Source organism: Gorilla gorilla, chromosome 4 (genome assembly GCF_029281585.2).
Source record: "Gorilla gorilla gorilla isolate KB3781 chromosome 4, NHGRI_mGorGor1-v2.1_pri, whole genome shotgun sequence".
NCBI classification, from domain to species: Eukaryota; Metazoa; Chordata; class Mammalia; order Primates; family Hominidae; genus Gorilla; species Gorilla gorilla.
In genome coordinates, this window is record NC_073228.2 from 12022043 (window position 1) to 12041828 (window position 19786).

The 19786-nt window shown below is 59.5% G+C and overlaps 1 protein-coding gene across 9 annotated transcripts in view; it reads left to right on the forward strand.

Moving 5' to 3' along the window:
• The window catches only part of TBC1D16 (TBC1 domain family member 16), a 101724-nt gene extending 87347 nt beyond the window's left edge, over positions 1–14377 (forward strand). For 6 of the 9 annotated variants that reach the window (XM_031011133.3, XM_055389084.2, XM_031011136.3 and 3 more), the window contains exons 8-12: positions 335–469; positions 1511–1697; positions 4456–4635; positions 7737–7883; positions 8841–14377. In XM_031011133.3, coding sequence (XP_030866993.1) covers positions 335–469; positions 1511–1697; positions 4456–4635; positions 7737–7883; positions 8841–9089 — 898 coding nt within the window. In that variant the 3' untranslated portion in view covers positions 9090–14377. The remainder of the gene's footprint in view (positions 1–334; positions 470–1510; positions 1698–4455; positions 4636–7736; positions 7884–8840) is intronic. The other 3 variants (XM_031011137.3, XM_063706033.1, XM_055389082.2) reach the window with 2 other exon arrangements.
• Positions 14378–19786: the final 5409 nt, after the last annotated feature.

A 19786-nucleotide genomic window follows, 5' to 3' on the forward strand; every position in this document is an offset into this window, starting at 1 on the left:
TCCAGGAGGCTGGGACTGGGTGAAGCCCCTGGGCTGTGCTCAGCTCCCCTCCAGAACGCTGGGCCAGGGCCAAGGCCTCATTACCCACTGGGCTGCAACTTGCTCTCCTTCCTGGAACGCTGGAGCCTGTGAGGCTGAGTTAATATCAAGGAGAGCCTTGGATACACGCCACCCATCCGCCGCATCCGGGGAGGGTCTGCAGCCGGCAGCAGCCGCCCAGCTCCCGTCCAGGGAACGGGGGTTGGGAGGAAGGGTGGCTTCCTGCAGTGTGTGCGCCACACGATGCCTCTGGGTGCCACCCGCTGACCCCGGCTGGGTGCTCGGCTCCACACAGGCTCTCCATGACTCCCGAGGAGCACAGAGCGTTCTGGCGTAATGTGCAGTTCACTGTGGACAAAGACGTGGTCCGGACGGATCGGAACAACCAGTTCTTCCGGGGGGAAGACAATCCCAATGTGGAGAGCATGAGGTACTCCCTCCCCAGCCAGCTCCTTTCCCATCTGCAAGTCTGCAAGCCTCACCTGACCGCTCTGGGAAGTGGATGAGCCCCCAGCGAGTTTCTGCAGGGGCTCTCTTCCAGGTTCATACATCAAAGCCCCAGAAGTGAAGGATACGCTACTCATGAGCTACTTCAGTTGGCATCTCAGAGCCATGGCATCCCAGGGAAGCCACCCAGGTCCCTGCCCACAGAGCCCCTCTATCCCCTGGGCACCACCAAGCCTGTCCTTGCTTGGCTCACACTTAACCATGGACCAGCTTCCCCATGCACCCCCTCCATCTCCCCGTGGGTGGTCCCGTAGTCATACAGCCACACAGAGCCAGAGGCTGGCATCTGTGACATTCTGCTACAGCCTAGCAAATAATTGCACAAAATTAGCAGCCCACAGAAATGTCCCTGCCAGCCCACCCCTTGTCACAGGCAGTCCACCCTTCAGAAAATCAGAGCCATGTTCCCCCTTAACCCCTGCTCTCAAGATTCTGGGCCTAGACAGCAGCTAATAGCAGGCCATTACTTTTTTTTTTTTTTTTGAAACGGAGTCTCGCTCTGTCATCCAGACTGGAGTGCAGTGGTGTGATCTCGGCTCACTGCAACTTCTGCTTTCCGGGTTCAAGCGATTCTCCGGTCTCAGCCTCCCAAGTAGCTGAGATTACAGGCGTGCACCCCACCATGCCCCGCTAAGTTTTGTATTTTTAGTAGAGACAGGGTTTCACCGTGTTGGCCAGGCTAGTGTCGAACTCCTGACCTCAGGTGATCTGCCCACCTCAGCCTCCCAAAGTGCTGGGATTGTAGGCATGGGCCACCGCGCCCGGCCAGGTCATTACCTTTTGCAAAGCAAGGGTCTGTGTGTCTGGAAGCTAAGCTTGGGCTCTGAGATGGTGGCACAGCCGCCTTCCACTGAGGTGAAGGCAAGCGAGGGAAGGCAGGGTCCACGGCCCAGGGTTCTGCAGGCTGGGCAGTGTGCCGCAGTGAGGGTCATCCCCACCCACTGCTGTCTCCACCGCCTCCCAGGAGGATCCTGCTGAACTATGCTGTGTACAACCCTGCCGTCGGCTATTCCCAAGGGATGTCGGACCTGGTGGCGCCCATCTTGGCCGAGGTCCTGGATGAGTCAGACACCTTCTGGTGCTTTGTGGGTTTGATGCAGAACACGATCTTCGTCAGCTCCCCCCGGGACGAGGACATGGAGAAACAACTGGTGAGGCTCAGGGGGATGGGTGCGTCCAAGGGCATGTGAGGGCCCGTGTTGCCTCTCCCCTTGTAGCCGGGGTTGCCGTGGTGATGCGTGGCTTGGCTGCTGTAGGTCAGTGGGCAGTGGAAACGCCAGGATAGGACTTGCCCGTGGGATATGGGCGGCTTAGCCTATCTCGGCCTCCGGGGATGGCCCTCTGACTCTCTGCGGGTCCAGAGGCCGCGTTGTGTGGGCCGCTCTGGTGGCCTTCCACCCCTGCACGTGACAACCTGGCCCAAGCTCCCTGGCTGGCAAGGAAGAGGTGGCACCATCACACCCAGCCCCCTCTGAGCCTTAGAAAATGGGTCCTCAGGTGTGTCTAAGCTGCTCCCTGCAGGAGTCCACACAGCCAGGGCTTCTGAGTGCAGACAGGAAGAGGAGGGGCACCTGAAACCCCCTGAGGTCTCCGGGGCAGTCCTCACACCCCACCCCTCCCCTGGGGTGCCCTGCTGACACCTCTCCCGTCAAGGCCTCCTCAAAAGGACCAGCCCCTATGTAGACCAGGAAGCACTGAATGTCCGTGGTGGGGCTGAACCCAGCTGGGTAAGGCAGCACCGGAGGGCCAGCGTGTGGGACCGAACCAGGGCCGAGCCAGGACACCTGCTCACTGTTCTCAGCACACATCACCCATGTCAACCAAGTGCCTGCCGGGTGCAGTCACCAGACATTCACCCTCCCAGCTGGGCCAGGAAGCTGGCATTGTGAGCAGAGGACGCTGGGTGTCGGGGAGCACTGTGGGAGGTGCCCGTGATAAGGACAAGAGGGCTCCTGCACCGGGGACAGCTCCAGGGTGTGTGGGGTCTGGCCCTGAGTGTCGCTAAGGCTGGGCTGAGCGGAGCAGTCCCAGTGGTGAGACTGAGTGACCTGGTCTTCCTGGACCAGACCCGTCACAAGTAGTGAGCGTGGAGCTGATGGAGGGCCTTGAAGGCCAGGGCCACGGAGTGTGTCTCATAGAACGGGGGTCCCCACCCCCAGGCCACAGAGCATGTCTCAGAATGGGGTCCCCACCCCAGGAGACAGAGTGTGACTTGTAGGATGGGGTCCCCACCCCAGGACACAGAGTGTGACTTGTAGAACGGGGTTCCCCACCCCAGGACACAGAGTGTGACTTGTAGAATGGGGTCCCCACCCCAGGACACAGAGTGTGACTTGTAGAACGGGGTTCCCACCCCAGGACACAGAGTGTGACTTGTAGAACGGGGGTCCCCACCCCAGGACACAGAGTGTGACTTGTAGAACGGGGGTCCCCACTCCAGGACACAGAGTGTGACTTGTAGAACGGGGTTCCCCAGCCCCAGGCCACGGAGTGTGTCTCATAGAATGGGATCCCCACTCCCAGGCCCAGGACTGGTACTGGTCCATGGCCTGTTAGGAACCGGCCGCACCGCAGGAGGTGAGCGGTGGACGGGCCAGCGAGCATTCCCGCCTGAGCACCTGCCGTCAGATCAGCGGCCGCATTAGATTCTCACAGAAGCTCGAACGCGAGAACCCTACTGTGAACTGAGCATGTGAGGGCTCTAGGCTGTGTGCTGCTTATGAGAATCTAATGCCTGATGATGTGAGGGGGAACAGTTTCAACCTGAAACCATTCGCACTACCTTGTCCGTGGAAAAATTGTCTTCCAGGAAACGGGTCCCTAGTGCCAAAAAGGTTGGGGACCGCTGCTATAGACTGACTGTTAGTGGGTCGCTGATGACAGGCTGGGAGAACTGATGCCAACAGAGAGGATTTGAAGGCAAAGGAGCCCAAGCAGGGAGGTGCAGGCACCTGCACAGGGGGCGGGAGTGGAGCATCTGCAAGGGGGTCAGCCACACGAGTGGGCTTGACCTGACCGTAGGCCACAGGGCGGAGGGCTGGCCGCACAGCTTCAGCGCAGTCTCCCGTGGGAACAATGGGCCGCCTGTGTGGGAAGGGGGCATGTGGCCCCGAGCTCTGCCCCAGGATCCCCCCAGCTGTGATCTAACTCCACCTGGGCCGGGGGGCTGAACCCAGCCAAGCCTGCTCACTCTGCATCAACGGGTGTGTGTGACGTCGGGTGTCCACATTGCTTGGGGAGGCAGTTACAGTGTCCAACGCCATTCGCCTCTGACGGCTCATGGCAGCGCATGGCTGGGTGACTCACTGAATGCTGGAGATTGATTTGCCAGCGGCATTGATGAAGTCCGCGGCCTGGGCCCGAGTGCTGCCAGAAATAGCCCCAATCTTGTCCCACGTCATTGGGAGGTGACCTTAATGGCAGGAATCGAGCATCCTGGGGCTCAGATACATCCCCTTCCTGCCCTAAAACAGCTCTGGAAGATGATAGATCTGGGTGAGCGTAGCTGAAGAGGGGTGGGGGGGCTCCCTGGATGATCCACTCACCTCACCAGGAGGAGTGGACGTGGGAAACAGCCCCCAAGTGTCCACTGAGGGTGGGGAGCCTTCCTGGCCATGGAGCGGCTGCCAGCGTCCTGCCACGCCCGGGCACAACACTCTGCCTCACTCTGGACCACACCACAGCCTCCGGAACAGTCAGATCTGGGAGGAACTGGCAGAGGCAGGTGTGAGCCGATTCCAGCGGCGGAATAGAGTGTTGGGGGGCAGGCACATGCAGCAGGTAGAGGCCCCTGGGTGTGCTTTTCCAGGTTGGGGTGGCCCAGGGAAGGGCCCCAGTGGGAGTGGGCTTCCTGGGCAGCAGGCTCGCATGGAACCGGAGCTAACTAACGCGTGATGGCCTCGCCCCCAGCTGTACCTGCGTGAGCTGCTGCGGCTGACACACGTGCGCTTCTACCAGCACCTGGTCTCGCTGGGCGAGGACGGCCTGCAGATGCTCTTCTGCCACCGCTGGCTCCTGCTGTGCTTCAAGCGGGAGTTCCCCGAGGCCGAAGCGCTGCGGATCTGGGAGGCCTGCTGGGCCCACTACCAGGTGAGCCAGGGCAGGGGCCGGGAGGCCTGCTGGGCCCACTACCAGGTGAGCCAGCGCAGGGGCCGGGAGGCCTGCTGGGTTCACTACCAGGTGAGCCAGGGCAGGGGCCAGGAGGCCTGCTGGGTTCACTACCAGGTGACCAGGGCAGGGGCCAGGAGGCCTGCTGGGCCCACTACCAGGTGACCAGGGCAGGGGCCAGGAGGCCTGCGGGGTTCACTACCAGGTGACCAGCGCAGGGGCCAGGAGGCCTGCGGGGTTCACTACCAGGTGAGCCAGGGCAGGGACCAGGGGGCCTGCGGGGTTCACTACCAGGTGACCAGCGCAGGGGCCAGGAGGCCTGCTGGGTTCACTACCAGGTGACCAGGGCAGGGGCCAGGAGGCCTGCGGGGTTTACTACCAGGTGACCCAGGGCAGGGGCCAGGGCTGGGGAGGTTGGGACCATGGCCCCTGAACCACCGTGGCCACCCTGCCTGCTGCCCCTGTCCGCCTCGCCGCCCCCCACCCACAGCCACACATTAGCCCCCCATACGGCGACTGCCTTCCCGTCCCACGTGGCTGGCTTCAGACCTTACAGCTCGCCTCCCCGGTCACTGAAATCGATGCAAATTGCCCGCTGACTGCACTCATTACCACTTTCTGGGGCTGAGCTCCCTCCTGTCACAACCAATCAGTGTGAGTGACACTGTGGGGGGCCTACACTAGGCCACAGCAGCCCAGGACGCTGGTGCCCACGAGCGTGAGCCAGCACCGCCCCACCCCCTTGGGACCGCCCTGCCACGAGGGCCGACTCACCCATTACCCTCCTGTGCAGAGAAAGGGCCTGAGATCCCACTTCCCTGTCGGCCCCTCCAGAGGGCCCCAATCAGTGATACTGACTTCCACTCTCCGTCCACCTTCACCAGCATCTTCTCAGCAAATTCCCCTTGGAGCACAGCACTGGCTCTGTCACATGGCCTTAACGCCCAAACTAGGGACGAGCTGGAGATGTCAAAAGATAAGCAAGTCTCTTTGAATCCATCAGCCTTTAAAAAAAAAAAACTCACATGGACGCATCCAGGAGGGCCGGACCCTTTTGCAGGAGCTGGCTGCATCCATCACGGCAGCTCCAGCAGCCTCCGTCAGAGAACCCTGAAGATGGAGGCAAACACCCATCTGCTGGAAGACATTTGCGTCAGCGTCTCCTGTCCTCACTCACACTGCAGGGGGCTGATGTCTGACAAAAGCGAGTCTGAAGCCACTGAGTGCCGGTAGCACACGCCGCCTTTGCATGCGGTCATCGGCTCGCCCCTGGCCTGGGTCTAGGTTTCCCTCCTGGCTTAGCCTGCTGGATGTGGACGTGCAGGGTGGACGATCTGCATTAATGAAGGGAAGCACGGCATGGACGGTCTGAGAGGCTTCATTCCCACCACCCCCGAAGAAAAAAATCGCGCCTCCTTGCACGTTTTCCCAGTGGCAGATTTGCCGCCCTCATTCCTTTACATTCAGGCTGATGTTACCTGTGAACTCAGGGCGTGGCCCGGCAGATGGGACCCTTTCCCATGGACACCCACTGTGTCCCAAGTGTAATGAGATCTAGTCAGAATTCCAGCGGGAGGCCCATGTGACGTGGGATCTCTGTTGGCTGCCATTTTGTTGGAAGTCCACAAAGCAAGTTTCTGTTGTTTTCAGACTGTGGGCTCGATTTAGCCACAGTCGGTCCCATCCCTCGATCAATTTGGTAGTATTACGGGGTGGGGGTGGGCTGCTGATGAGCTGAGAGTGAGCTCTGTGGAATGGGAAGGTTGCTGCCAGGTGAGGCCTTTAACTGTTCAGTGACCCCTGAACGAGAAAAGGCTTTTGATGCTATCCGTCCGCTGTCAGCATGTGGTGGGGCTGGACGGCCCTACGCCCTGCCTGTCCTGGGAACTGAAATCTGCCTATGCTGTACAGGCTGTGGAGATCGTGCCCTCCCTCTCCCTCCCCACATTCCTCTCCCAGAGAAGCTGGGCGTCCACCTTCCTGCAACCCCTCCGCTGTGTCTCGCACCAGCCACAGTTCAAATCACTGCAAAAGGATCCGTCAGAGCCAAAACAAGACCGTCCCAGATTAGTTCAGAGGAAGCAGCCGGGAAGCCTGGTGCATGGTCTGTCTCTCCAGGAGCAGGCTGGGGCGTGGGAGTCACCTGTAGCCTCTACCCTCATGGTGTGCTCTGCTCAGCCTGGGCCGGGGACACCGTTCCGTCTGGTTTGTGTGGTCGACGTCAGGAGACTAAACATGGACTTCCCAGTGCCCCCGTCCTTCCTGTGCCTCCGGAAGCGCATGTGCATCAAAGGTGGCGTGCCTTGAGGCGGCCAGGCCGGAGAGCACACAGGATGCAGCCGTCAGGACCTGGCGTGGGCTTCCTGCTGCGCACAGCACGTTGCTGGCAGGCCCTGTGAGGCGGTCTTTGAAGGGAGGGCTGCGGAGTCCTCAAAGTATGCCCGAAAAGAGGCTCAAGGACAGGGCGATCATTTCAGCCACACTGTGGGTGAGCTGCTGTGCCCGCTCTGTTAGGATCTTCCCACTTTTCTAGCCACAAACCCTAGAGTCATCTCTGGGGCATGATTTGGGGGATGTGGCCTGGAGCCAGGAGGACAGGCTGACCCGTGGGTGGCTGCCAGAGGCGCATTCCATGACCCGCTGGAGTGAGTTCTGACCCAGACTTCCGCACACGCCGTTGCTCAGGACCATTACAAATGAGTCCTCCCCATGAGCACAGGCCAGGCCTTCTGAGGAAGGGCGCTCTTTGTACCCCCCCACCCCCACCCTGTCATGGAGACCACCCACATCGCCACCCAGGAGAGCAGCAGCAGCCCATGGGGGCTGAGCTCAGCATCGTCCCCTCTGGATGTCACAGCAGCCTGGGCATGCGGGTGCTGGGACAGACCCCATGTGCAGGTGGGGAAACTTAGGGCCGAAGAGGCGGTGCAGCTTGCCCAGGGCCACACGGCCCCCGAGCTGGGCTGTGAGCCCAGACCCCTTGCCCTGGAGCCCTCACTCGCACCCTGGCACTCAGTTTCTCCCTGAGTGCAGGGCCTGGGGCTCGGTCAGAGCCCGTGTCTGAACTCTACCCGCCTCCACAGACGGACTACTTCCACCTTTTCATCTGCGTGGCCATCGTGGCCATCTACGGGGATGACGTCATCGAGCAGCAGCTGGCCACGGACCAGATGCTCCTGCACTTCGGAAACCTGGCCATGCACATGAACGGGGAGCTCGTTCTCCGGAAGGTGAGGCTGCCCCAGACGTGGGCCCCACCCCGCCCCGCCCCCAGAGCCCCGCCCCACCCCACCAGCTTGTTCTCAGAAAGGTGAGGCTGCCCCAGATGTGGGCCCCGCCCCCAGAGCACCATCCCCACCATGGCCCCCCAGCACGTGCCCTCCCCCACCCATAGCACTGGGGGCTCCCCACTAAGGCCTTGTGGTCAGCACCTGTCTCGGCCTGGCTGTGTCATCTCACTTTCCTGGGGTGCCAGCCCTGACACAGGAGCCTCCCTCGCTGGCTGAGGAGGGAACGAATTCACCGGGGCTGACGGACAGGACAGGTTCCCTACCCTGGGGTACCTCGCTTACAACCCAGAACTGGGAACACTGAGAAGGAGGCTGGACCTGGGGACAGGGTGGCCAGAATACTGGGGATCTTGGGCTTTGGCCCCCTCCCCCACTTCCCAGACGCCTCCTGGAGATGCTGCCTGTTAGCTCTCTGGTGGTCCTCAGGGCAGTGAGGGGGGGTCCTGAGGTCGGCGGTGCCCTCTGGCACAGGACACAGATCCTGCAGGAGCTGAGAGGCTGCTGGGGGTGGGGGGTGGAGCAAGGTGCGGGGCAAAGAGAGAGGGGTGCTGCCAAAGGGACAGGTGGGCTTGGCTGGGCGCCACCCGGCCCTGTGCTGGTGTTGGTCCTGTTCACCCTCCTGAATGAAGCCCATTCAAGGGCCTTGTTCACCTTGAGCCACCTGTGAGCACAGCCCGAGTGCCTTGTGGGTCCCATCACTGCAGCCACCTAAGACCCAGGGCCCCGTGGTGCCGGTGATGGTGGGAGATGCAGGCAGAGCCCTCAGTCCAGCACTCAGTGAGCCCCCAAGGTGCAGGCCGTTGTTGCTGCTGCTGTTGTTTTTGGCCACTCCCATGGGGACCCTTAGCTGCCAGGCTGTCCCCCGGCCCCTCCTCACCCCCCGTCCTCTGTCTGCAGGCGAGGAGTTTGCTGTACCAGTTCCGCCTCCTGCCCCGGATCCCCTGCAGCCTGCACGATCTGTGTAAGCTGTGTGGGTCAGGCATGTGGGACAGCGGCTCCATGCCCGCGGTGGAGTGCACTGGCCACCATCCCGGCTCGGAGAGCTGTCCCTATGGGGGCACGGTGGAGATGCCTTCCCCCAAGCCCCTGAGGGAAGGCAAGAAGGGCCCAAAGACGCCGCAGGACGGCTTCGGCTTCCGCAGATAGGTCGGGCCCCCGACACTGGACAGGGGTTGAGGGGACCTCCCCAGAGGCCCCGGGCACGGGAGGGGGTGGGGCTGGGTGTGAAGGGGACAGGGGACAGTAGAAACCTAAGGAAAATGCTTTTGGGCAACATGAGAGGAACCTTTTCATATTAATGACAAAATTAGAGTCTGGAAGTGACAGAAGTCAGATCTACAGCCACCCAGAGGAAAGTCAGCTCCTGAAACGCTGCAGTGGAACGCACAGCCACCGCACCTGAGACGCAGGCTGGCTGGGCTCTCCTGCTGGCTGCCCTGGAGGATTTCAACATGTCCCAGGATTTGCTCCAGCCTCGAGGGCAGCCAGACAGCGTCGCCAGGCAATGAGGAAAGCAGGGACAGGAGAGGAAGGCCTCACTCACCCACTGCGTCGAGGGCTGCAGAACACAGCGGGGTCCTGTCCAGGCCCAGGGACATCTTTGCAAGCCAGACACACTTCCTCTTGAGACCTCGTTCTCTCGGAGTGAGCCAAACACACTTCCCAAAGCTTCCCCAGCCACAGCTGGGATGCTGATGGAAAGACATCTGCCATAAAAAAAAAAGCAAAAGATAAAAAGCCCAACCGATGTGGGGATAGAGAGGTGGAAGAGCAGTCAGGCTTGAGGAGCTGGCGCTTGTAGTGTTTATCCATTTAAACATTTCGTCCTCCTGGTACATGAAGGGAACTGTCTGCCCAGGAGCCTGAGCCTCAGGCTGTTGGAGAAGCATCTGATGCCTTTTTCTTTGCTGGGGGTCTTCTACGTGAGGTTCCTTGGCGTTGTTTAAGGTCAACCCCACCAAATACAGCAACCAGCTGGGGCTTGAATGGGTCGATGTGTGCGTGTGTCCCTGCGTGCATGCATGCATGTGTGTGTTTGCAAGATCCTCTGACGATGATCTGCTTTGTCCCAGGGACGTGGTAGTGTATTAGCTGACCAACCAAGACAAGGACACCTGGAAATAGTTAGACTCTTCCACTTCCCTTCAGGACCTGTGAACTCAGATATGTAAGTCAGCTTCTCAGGTGGTCGGACGTGAGAGCGACCACAGTGAAGGAGCCAGCACTCAGGGCTCTCTGCCTTCTATGTGGGAATGAGGTCTTCCCAACAGACTCTCCCTCTTCCAAAAGATCGTGTATCAGTTGCTCCTTCTGGGATTTAGAGATGGACAGAAAAGGGTGTGCGATCTATGCTGTGAGAACTCCCAGCCAGCTTAGAAGTGTCGAGCCATTTGCACAGAAAGCCACTCCTTGAGCGAGGAGACCAAATCCCTCCTGAAATCCTCCATCGCGTCCTTCTGCGGAGAAAAACCCTTGATGTGCTGAGAACCATCATGGGGACCAGGATAGAAGGCTTCTTCCCACTCAAAGCTTTTCTCCCTGGAGGGTGGGCACTGCTGGGCCATGCCACTTCAAAGCAGTGTTCCTCAGCAGGAAAGCGGAGGTCACCACTTACCGGCCTCCTCCACCTTCTCGGCTTCTCTTTTCTCCATGAACCCAGGTCGTCCAGCAGGTACTTCCAAGTTCCCAGGTCTGTCTGCCCAAGAGCCTTTTGAGGAGACTGTCCTGGAGCCCCATCAGTGCCCAGATCCTGGGGTACCGACCATTGCTGTCTAGCAGTGGGGGATCCTGTGGTGGGAGTGGGGTGGGCTTCTCATCCATGTTGCTTCTGGGAAGAGAGGGTTGCCTTTCTGGGCTAGGGAGGTGGCTGGAGCTTCTGCCCTGACCCTCCGCTAGAAACCAGTTATATCCATTGCCACAGCAATACTGTGTAACAAATCCGCCAACACTCGGTGGCCTGCAACAGTCAGCACTGATCTAGGGCAGGAGTCAGCAGTCTGGGCAGGGTGATTCTTCTGGTCTAGGCTGGGCTTGTTTGTTTAGGGCCAGTGGGTCGTTAAGTCCCAGGGGATGCTCATGGTGCAGAGGTCGGACCTGGTCCTGCTCTGTGGTCTCTTGCATCCCTCCTGCAGGCCAGCCATGGCACAGCCAAAGGCACGGAGGGAGAGACAGCAAGTGCCTTTCCAAGCCTTGGTGGACACCACACCTGCAGCTCTCCCCTTGGCCACAGCAAGTCACGTGGCTGGGCTCAGCATTAAGGGGTGGGGGACAGGCCTGCCACTTTATTGTCTGCTCTGCACAGTCGGGTGGCAGTAGACTGAGAATTTGGAGGGCTAAAGAACTGGGGCTCTGGAGAGTCTGTGTCCTAATAATGCCTGCTTTGGAGCACTCCTTCCCCACCCACCTGCTCCAGGAGAATAGCGTCCCTGGTCCTAGCATTTCACTAGATACCTCGTGCCTTTGAACCGCTGTGTTTGGGAGGGAGGAAGAGGATAGGCAGGTCCAGGGCTCCCCTCACTTGGGAAGGTCCTAGTAGAAGGCATTCCTTCTGAGTCTCCTGGCCCTACAGCTTCTCACGCCTGCTGCTCCCCAAGACCTGACCCGGACCAATCAGCTGCATCTCTGCACCAAGTGCCACCCCCGCCGTGCACTGCTCGCACCTCACGCTCCCCGTGGGCTGGCCCGGACCCTGGTGAGGTCTGCACCTCTCGGACCAGCCAGGACCTCGGAAGCCATGACCTGGGTGTTCAGGGCTTGGCGGAGGAGACGCTGCTCCGCGGGGGATGGAGAAGCCCCGCCCCTCCACAGCTCCCTTAATCTGGATGCAATTAGAGGAAACCAGCCAAAAACCCCGCGGCAGCTGTTGCCCCGGGATTATTCCCAGCCAGCGAGAGGCATTAGGGCGATAATTCAGTCATTAGACTTCTAGCCTTCCCACCGCCAGAACGTGCAAATAGGGGATAATCAGCCCTGCACGGCCATCCTCAGCAATGCTGCTTATTTAACCCATTTTTTAAAATGACACTTAATGTTATTGGCTGGCGTACGTGTGTGCGCATACTTAAAAGTTGGCGCGTGGTGCGGCCCTGCTGCTAATGTCTGTGCTGACAGCGTCGCCCGATGTTGCTCAGGGCCTCTGGGAAGAGGGGGCACCTTTGATGTGGGCGTGCTGGCACCCAAGAGGCAGCGTGGTCAGGCTCGATGCTTGCCAGCCCTGGAAGGTCCCGCCAGGGTTAGGGGGTCGGGTGAGCACTCAGAGATCTGGGGAGGAAGCGAGGAGCCTGGTGTCCTCACCAGGTGCAGAGGGGAAATGCGTACTGCGCCAGAAGGTTCTGACTCAAGTCTCGGCCCTGAGGACTCAGAACTCACAAGTCATGGATCAAGTACAGAGGGAGGGAGGGCCCCAGCCCACCCGTGCGGGGGAGGAGGAGGGTCTGAAGGTGGGAGGGCAGCTCCATGAGCAGCCACTGTTCCTGACCAGCCGAAGTGCCAGGCAGGGGGAGGTTTCCATGTCCAGGAGGGAGAGGACTTCCACCCTCTGACCTTTCAGTTTTCCGTAGCAGCCCAGTGTGAAGCTCGGCGGGGGTGGGCAGGGCATCAGGACAAGATGAAGATGCTGGTTCTGGAATGAGGCCTCCCCTTGGGCTAAGGGGTAGTGGCTGGCAGAGGTTGCCCAGCTCTTTTGGAGGCCACAGGGAATAGAGGTGGGGTGGCAACAGGAAATAGGGTGTGGGCTGTAGACCATAGTGGGTGGAGTGGTGCTTCCGTTCCTGTGAGGCCCGCCCCCCTGAGCCCCCTCATCTGCTTCTTGTTTGGCAGAAATAGATGTGGGGCACAGCCCCCAGATGATGGGAATCTGCCCACGCTGTGCCCTCTGGGGAATGAAATCTTGCTCCTTGTGCAGCCTCCCCTTTCCCTTGCAGGGTGGGGGCTGGGGGTGCCAAGGCTCCACCCTTGGAGGGGGTTGCTGGGGGTGCCAGAGCTCCACCCTTTGCTCGCTGGGCAGAGGGAAGGAAGCACCTCCCTGTATGCTCTGCAGGGGCCCCTGCAGGCCACTTTGCCTCAGAGGAAGGAGGAGAGGTCCCCTGGGAAAACACACACACACACACACACACACACACACACACACACACACACACACACACACACACACACACGTGCACACACGCACGCATGCACACACACACATACGTGCAGGGGTGCAGCCTGAGTCAGTGGGGCCAGGACTGGCTGCGCAGCTGGGCCTGCCCCATTCTTGGAGTCCCCAGGGAATGAGCCTCAGGATCCACTTCACCCCTTGTTTGTAAGCCAGGCTGCACGGCCGTTCCTGGGTGTGAAAGCATTCTGTCCTGTCTCCAGTCAGAGGGAACCGCCCCCAGACTAGAAAGCTAATTTCCCCCGAAGGTTCATGAAGCCAGAGGCCTGCCCTTGGGGGTCGGTCGGGAGAAGGGTGAGAGGCAGTGCTGTGGAAGGGGCCTGGCTCCTGCTGCCTGCGATTCTCCCCGGGTATGTGGCCTTCTGCCTCCTTCAGCCTCAGTTTCCTCGCCTGTAACATGAGAACAACGATGCCTGCCCGCCCAGGCCACCTCCTGGGACTGCAGTGGGGACTCTAAGTGTAAAACTGTCATGAGGATGGTTTATGAAGTCCCAGGGACCACACCTGCCACTCAGGGAAGAGACTGCTGACCTCAGCCATCAGCCGTGTGCATCGTGAGGGGCAGTGAGCTCAGGACGGAGAGCTCTCCCCTGGTTCAGAGTCAGCACACCTGCACTCCCTTCCACACGCCCACCCAGCTGTGTGTCCTCCGCCGAGGGCGAGCCTCTCTGTGACTATTCTGTAAAATGCACCCCATTCTGCCCACTCCTGCCACGAGACCCATCCTCTGCGATGCCACCAGGCATGTGTGCGTGAATGCATGTGCAAAGCTCTCCATCAGAAGGGTGGTGTGGGCCCTGCAGGTCCTACCCCTCGGCCTTGAAGCTCCCTCGGGCTGCGGACTCTGCCTCCTGGGTCTGAGCATTAGAACCAGGAGAGGGGTGTCCCTGGGCAGAGCCAGGGGTGCAAACAGCCTGCAGCTATCTGGCCTTTTAAGTATAGTGTGTCGCATTTCCAGGTAGGAAGGTAGCATTTCAAATTCAAAGAGAGGTCAAGTCATGCAACCATCTTTCCTCCAGCACCTTTGGGGTAAGGAGGACAGTTTTTGTTATGGTTTAGGGGAAATTTTCATGAAATTTCCACCATTACCAATAGATTACTAATGTCCATGGCAAGTGATCTGTGCTTGGTATTTTGTTTTGTTTTGTTTCGGTTTTTAAATGTAATCACCCATTGGTCAGGCCCAGGACTGGTCACCATGAGCTCTGCTAGCCACGGCCCCAACGATGCTTCCGGCTCTCATGGATTCCACAGCAAATAAAACTGTACTGACAACAGATGCACGCTGTACAGTGCCTCTGGAAGGTCCGGTGGGACTTGCTGGGTCAAAGCATGGCAGGCTCTGTGCTGGGCAAACAGGCCCCCGCGGCAGCCCAAGGGCAGCCTGCAGACGCCAGTGTGCCCGGCTTCTCCCGTGTTCTGAGATGGGGGAGGGGAAGGTGTAAAAGAGAGCTGGATGGGGGCTGTGGGGACTGAGGGTCCTGGGAGGCTGGCCAGGGGCTCAGCAAGCGCCCACTTTGGGAGGCCTTGCCCTCTGGGCTGTGGTTGGACAGCACTAGGCCTGCAGGGTGGGCTGCCAGGAGGAAGAGCAGCTCCGGACCTCAGGCCCCCCCAGCAGGCAGCGATGGAGGGTGATGGGAGAATTGACGAGTGCTCGTGGGGTCTCACTCGGGAAAGGGCCCGTTAACTCTGAGCAACTGGGAGCCTCGCTCCCACCCCAGTGCCTGGAAACACAAACAGTATTTTATTGAGCCTTGGCTGCCGGGGCTCTGGTTTCAGGAAAAGCCTCAGTCTTGCATTTGTGAATTTTTAAGGAGGCAAACAAGGTGAATTTGACCTTGCTAGGAGTGGGAGTTAGGGAAAATTCAGGCTGCCCTACCAAGCCCTTGGAACCGTGCAGCAGGGGTCAGGGGAGGGATGGGCAAAGGCGGCTTGGCCCATGGAGCAGGTCTCCTGGTCCTCCCGGAGCACGGGGGGTGGGGAGCTCCAGCTCTTCATCAAGCGCCCTTTGGGGTTTCCAACTGTTTTCTGTTGTTCTCTGTGTGTCTTTTCCCCTTTTGCCTGGGGGCGGGGGCTGGAGGGGAACATAACTCTTATCTATATCACTCGGGTCTCACGTCTGAAGGGCCTGTCTCACCTGCCACCTACCTGGCCTTGGCCTCGACATCTGAGCGCCTCATCACCTCCTCTCCACATGCCCAGGGGTGCCCCTCCCAAGGCTGGCTGGGCAGGTCCCACGGACCAGGCCCCAGGAGGAGCAATGGGCTTCCCCCAGGAAAGAGCGGAGCCAGCACTGCCTGCCTAGGGAGGGCACCCACTACCAGGCATGGCTGGTGGCTCCGTTTAAAGAAATCTTTGTCCATGTGGGAGTGGGAGGTGCTTCCCCTTCCTGCCTGGAAGCCACGTCCTGGCTCTTACCATGGACTCTGCAACAGCCGTGGTGGCCACATGAAGATGGAGGAACCTGGTGGCTCAGGGGCCCCTGATGTCACCGCCTCCAAGGCAACGGGACTGGGCAGGGCAGCTCCTCAGGAAGGATGATCCCACCTGCACGGGTCAGCCCTGCAGGGGGACAAGGCCCACCACAACCCCACCTCAGGCCACCAACTGGACCTGTCCTGCCAAGAAGGTCCCTTCTAATTTGTCCGGCAGCTGGTTCCCTGGGTACAGCCCAGACGCAGCATCATCCTCATGTTCACCTCTGCTGTGCCCTACTTCCCCCGTAAATGACAACTGTGTAGTCACCCACGCCGGGCAAGAGGACATAGGTGCCACCTGGCGGGCCACACTTTTCAGGGGCCGTGCCTCGGGCAGGCCCGGCTCTCTGTTGTCCCGCAGCCCTCAGGGCTGGCGGTGGCTGCTCAGTGCCTAGGGAGTGCCCTTGCCACACAGCTGGGCAGCGAGCATGACTCAGCGTTTACACTCAACCAGCTGCACAGGCTCCAGAGGGGAAGTTCTCTGGGGTCCTTCTATGAGAGAGCATCCTGTCTGCAGCCCTGTTCTGGCTCCTTCCACATCATTCATGCATTCATCCCACGAGGACTATGGTACCGTGGGCTCGCTCTAGGGAAGCAAGGCAGGAGCGCACTGGGGCTACTTGGATTCCCGGGGCAGACACATATGTACCCTGCACACCCTCAAATGAGCAAAGCCACCCCACTGGCCCCTGGGTGAGGCCATGTGGACCCCCACACCTTTGGGGCCGGCTGGGCAAACCTTGAACCCCCAATTTCTGCGTGGCCTTTGGCTGCCCTCCTTCTCCAAGGCGTGACTCTTACTCCAGAGACTCAGGTGAGCACGTGTCCCTTACCTTATTTTCTCTCAATCAAACTGAAACCCATTGTGATCCCCCATAGTCCAGTGCGGTCTCTGTTATTATTACGGGTGTCTCCCTTCCTCCCCGTGCCCAGGACAGGCCATGAGCCAGAGGTACGAGGGGCCCCAGGCAAGATGCAGGGTTCTCTGCTCCTGGCTCTTTATCATCATCGGGACACCCTTCTTCCAAACTCAAGGAATCCCGGGAGGTCTGGCTTTGCCGCTTTGGCTGGGACTCAGGTACCTAGGCATACCTGCATCTGTGTCCCCTCTTCGTCCCAGTGAGACGGACCCTCAGTATCCCCCCCAACACAGAACAGGAAGGTCTCAAGCCAGCCCCCTCCTCCAGTTCAATCACCCTCCCTCACATCCACCCAGAGAGGTCCAGACCTGTGGCCACTTCCATGCCCTCTCCAGACCAGGAGACACCTGCTGCTGACCTCGTGGAAAACTTAGATTTTGACATTCTGATGCTTCAGAAGTGGTGGCTCCTCCTTCTTCACCCCTCCGCCACCTGTGGGCCTCCTCTCTGCATCTCAGGAGAACAACCAGATCTTTGGGCTCCTGGGGTGTGTGCCATGCAATTTTGACGAAGGGCTTTGAAAATATGCCATTCAGTCTCTGACTAGGAAAATAACTCTGACTTGATAGGTCCGATGTCATCAGCTCTTCAACATGAGCCAAAAGACGGGATTTTATGTTTTGAGTCATTAGAATGATATAATAATTTTCTGAATTGACATCTGGATGTTGAAATTAGGATGGTGCAAAAGGGGTACAGGGCCTCAGGCTGGGCGCAGCAGCCAGCTCCCAACGACGCAGAAGCTGCTTCAAAACCCCCTCAACAAAGAGGGGCACATGCAAGTCACCAAAGTGGGAAGCCTTCACCAAGGCCACACCCAAAGTCTACTGATTGTCTGTCCAAAGTTCGTTGATTCCTGGCCATGAACAAGCACAACAGAAAAAGACACAGGGTCCTAGTGGCTACAAGTCAATGTGAATTGGCACATGGTCTAGCAGTTTTAAAATCTAACAGTAGAGTATGGCAATGGGCAAGGGCCAAGAAGTCCTGAGATGGGAGGTCAGCACTCTAACTGGGCTCAGTGGAGGTCTGTGACCAGTGTCTGGACACTAGCTACAGGGGACCGGGCAGAGGATTCTGGGCAGAAGGAAAATGTCTAAAAGTACTTTGGGAGGGTAAAGGACAGGGGCCTTATTTAAAATAAAGACTGAAGGATAATAAGTGTCACCCAGGTTTGTGGATTAATGGAGGGGGCACCATCTAGCCATTCTCCACTTTTCCAGTGTGGAGAACCTGGGCAAAGGCGCCAGTGGTCACATGAGGTGCTGCCACGGGGCGGGCTCTGGGAGACCCACTGTAGACCGCTGAGCTCTTGGTGCCATCCATTCTGCCTCCTAGAACTCTGGGGTTCTGAGTGCGTGCTCTTGGTGGGGGCCTTCCTCTTTGTTGGGAGAGCCGCTGCTGAAGGGGCCTCTCCCTCTGGCCCAGGATGTAGAGGACACATGAGGACTACACAAGTGCAGGGGTGGGTGTGGGGGTGGGTGAGGCTTTCCAGCCCTCGCCTTTGCTGCCCTGGAAGTTCTGGTGTGACCTTTGGGTTCCCTCTCTGCAAGCAAACAACCAGCTCAGACAAAACCAACCATGACCACATCTCAGGTGGGTGGCACCTGGGTCACCCTCCCACCACAGCCCCTGGAGCAGTTTCCAGGTACCTGGCCTCCACTGTCTATTCCACCCACCTCCTGCTGATGTGGACAACTTTAGAAATAAAGTACCAGGGACCCCAGACCACTAGGCAAGAGCCCAGGTGCCCCCTGGGAAATGCCACCACCCACCCCAACAGCAGGGTGGGGTCTAGCTCCTGAAACAGTCTCCTCTGGGCAAGTGCTGCCTTTCTTCAAAGCCCAGGCGCCCTCTTGGTTGTTGGATAAATCCCCAGGTTCTGCCCCATGATTCATGTAGATGGGAGTTTCCCCCGGTTCTCTATTTCTGCCTGGCTGGGCCACAGATGAGTGCCCCAACCCGGCAGACAAACGGAATTGGACTTTTAGGGTCAGAGGCAGCCAGCCTGAGATGGAGTAGGGTGGGGGCTGGGGAGGGTGTTGGGACCCAGGCAAGGGGGATGAGGACATTCCAGGGGAGGTGAACTGTTTGTTTCCTGGGAGGGTTAGACAAAGAACCGAGCTCTTCCAGATTTTGCCGGAAATGCAACCAGAGCTATTGATAGGGTTGAGGATGGGGTCTTTCAGGGTGGGTGAGTCCCAGGAGCTGACTAAAGATTAGTGTTAGTGCAGGTCAGATGAGGAGCTGTCCCCACAGGTGTCGCTCCAGGTGCCCACAGCAGGGACAAACCCCCGCCGACCCCCTGCCCCACGGGAGCTGGTTGCAGCTTCCCCTCCGCCTCCCCCACCCCACCTCTCTCTGTTCCTTCCCCCGTGCAGTGGCCTCAGGGTGGCCACCCACCTGCTCCCAGGGGACGTGAGAATGTTAGCAAAAGCACCGTGCCCTTCCCCTCCACCCTCTGGAGCCTTCAGGGCAGCCCCAAAGCGGTCCCAGTGTCTCTGAAGGGGCTGGGGACCCGGAGTCTGAAATTCAGCTGACGGGTCACCAAACTGGCCTGGCCTCTGAGCCTCTGCACCGATCCTCTCACCCCATCAGGTACCTGAAGCTGATCCAGGACACCAAGGTCTGTTTGTGTGGGGGGGCTGCCAGCTCCCCAGAATCTGGCCCACGATGGTTTTGATTAGAGGAAACACCCCACCACAAAGCATCCCAGAGATACCTAGAGACCCCCTGTGGCTTCCCCAAGGTGTCCCCTCCCCTCCCCCCGACCTGAGAGGCTGCCATGCCCACAGCACGGGCCCCCTGGGGTGCTGTCCTTTCTAGAAAGCAAGTTCCAAAGGTTGGGTTCGGGCCTACTTGGCACAGGGAGGCTTAGACAGAAGGCGGGACTCCCCTCTGCCACGGCCCCCCCAGACCCCGGCCGGCTCCCCGTGAGGCTGGACCCGCCTCCCCACCCCCTCCTTCGTGCGGTCCTGATGAAGGTGCCGCGTTTTCCGAGATGCAGAACTGCTGTGGGGTGTCTGCAGAGCCCGGGCTTCTCACCGGGAACAGCTCTCCTGGGACGGACGGCGGAGGCCTCCCGGAGCCCCCGGCCCACCTGAGGCCTTGGGGGCGGGGTCCGTGCGCCGCGAACCCCACCGAGCCGGGCAGGAGGAGGCGCATTTGGGCACAATGGGACCTTGCGTCCTCAAAATAATCCGCGCCGCTAATTCCCATTCCAGCAGGAAGAGGCCGGCGCCGCTCACATCCACCCCATTTTCCGCGGAAGGGGCTTTGTTGCTTTTCTTT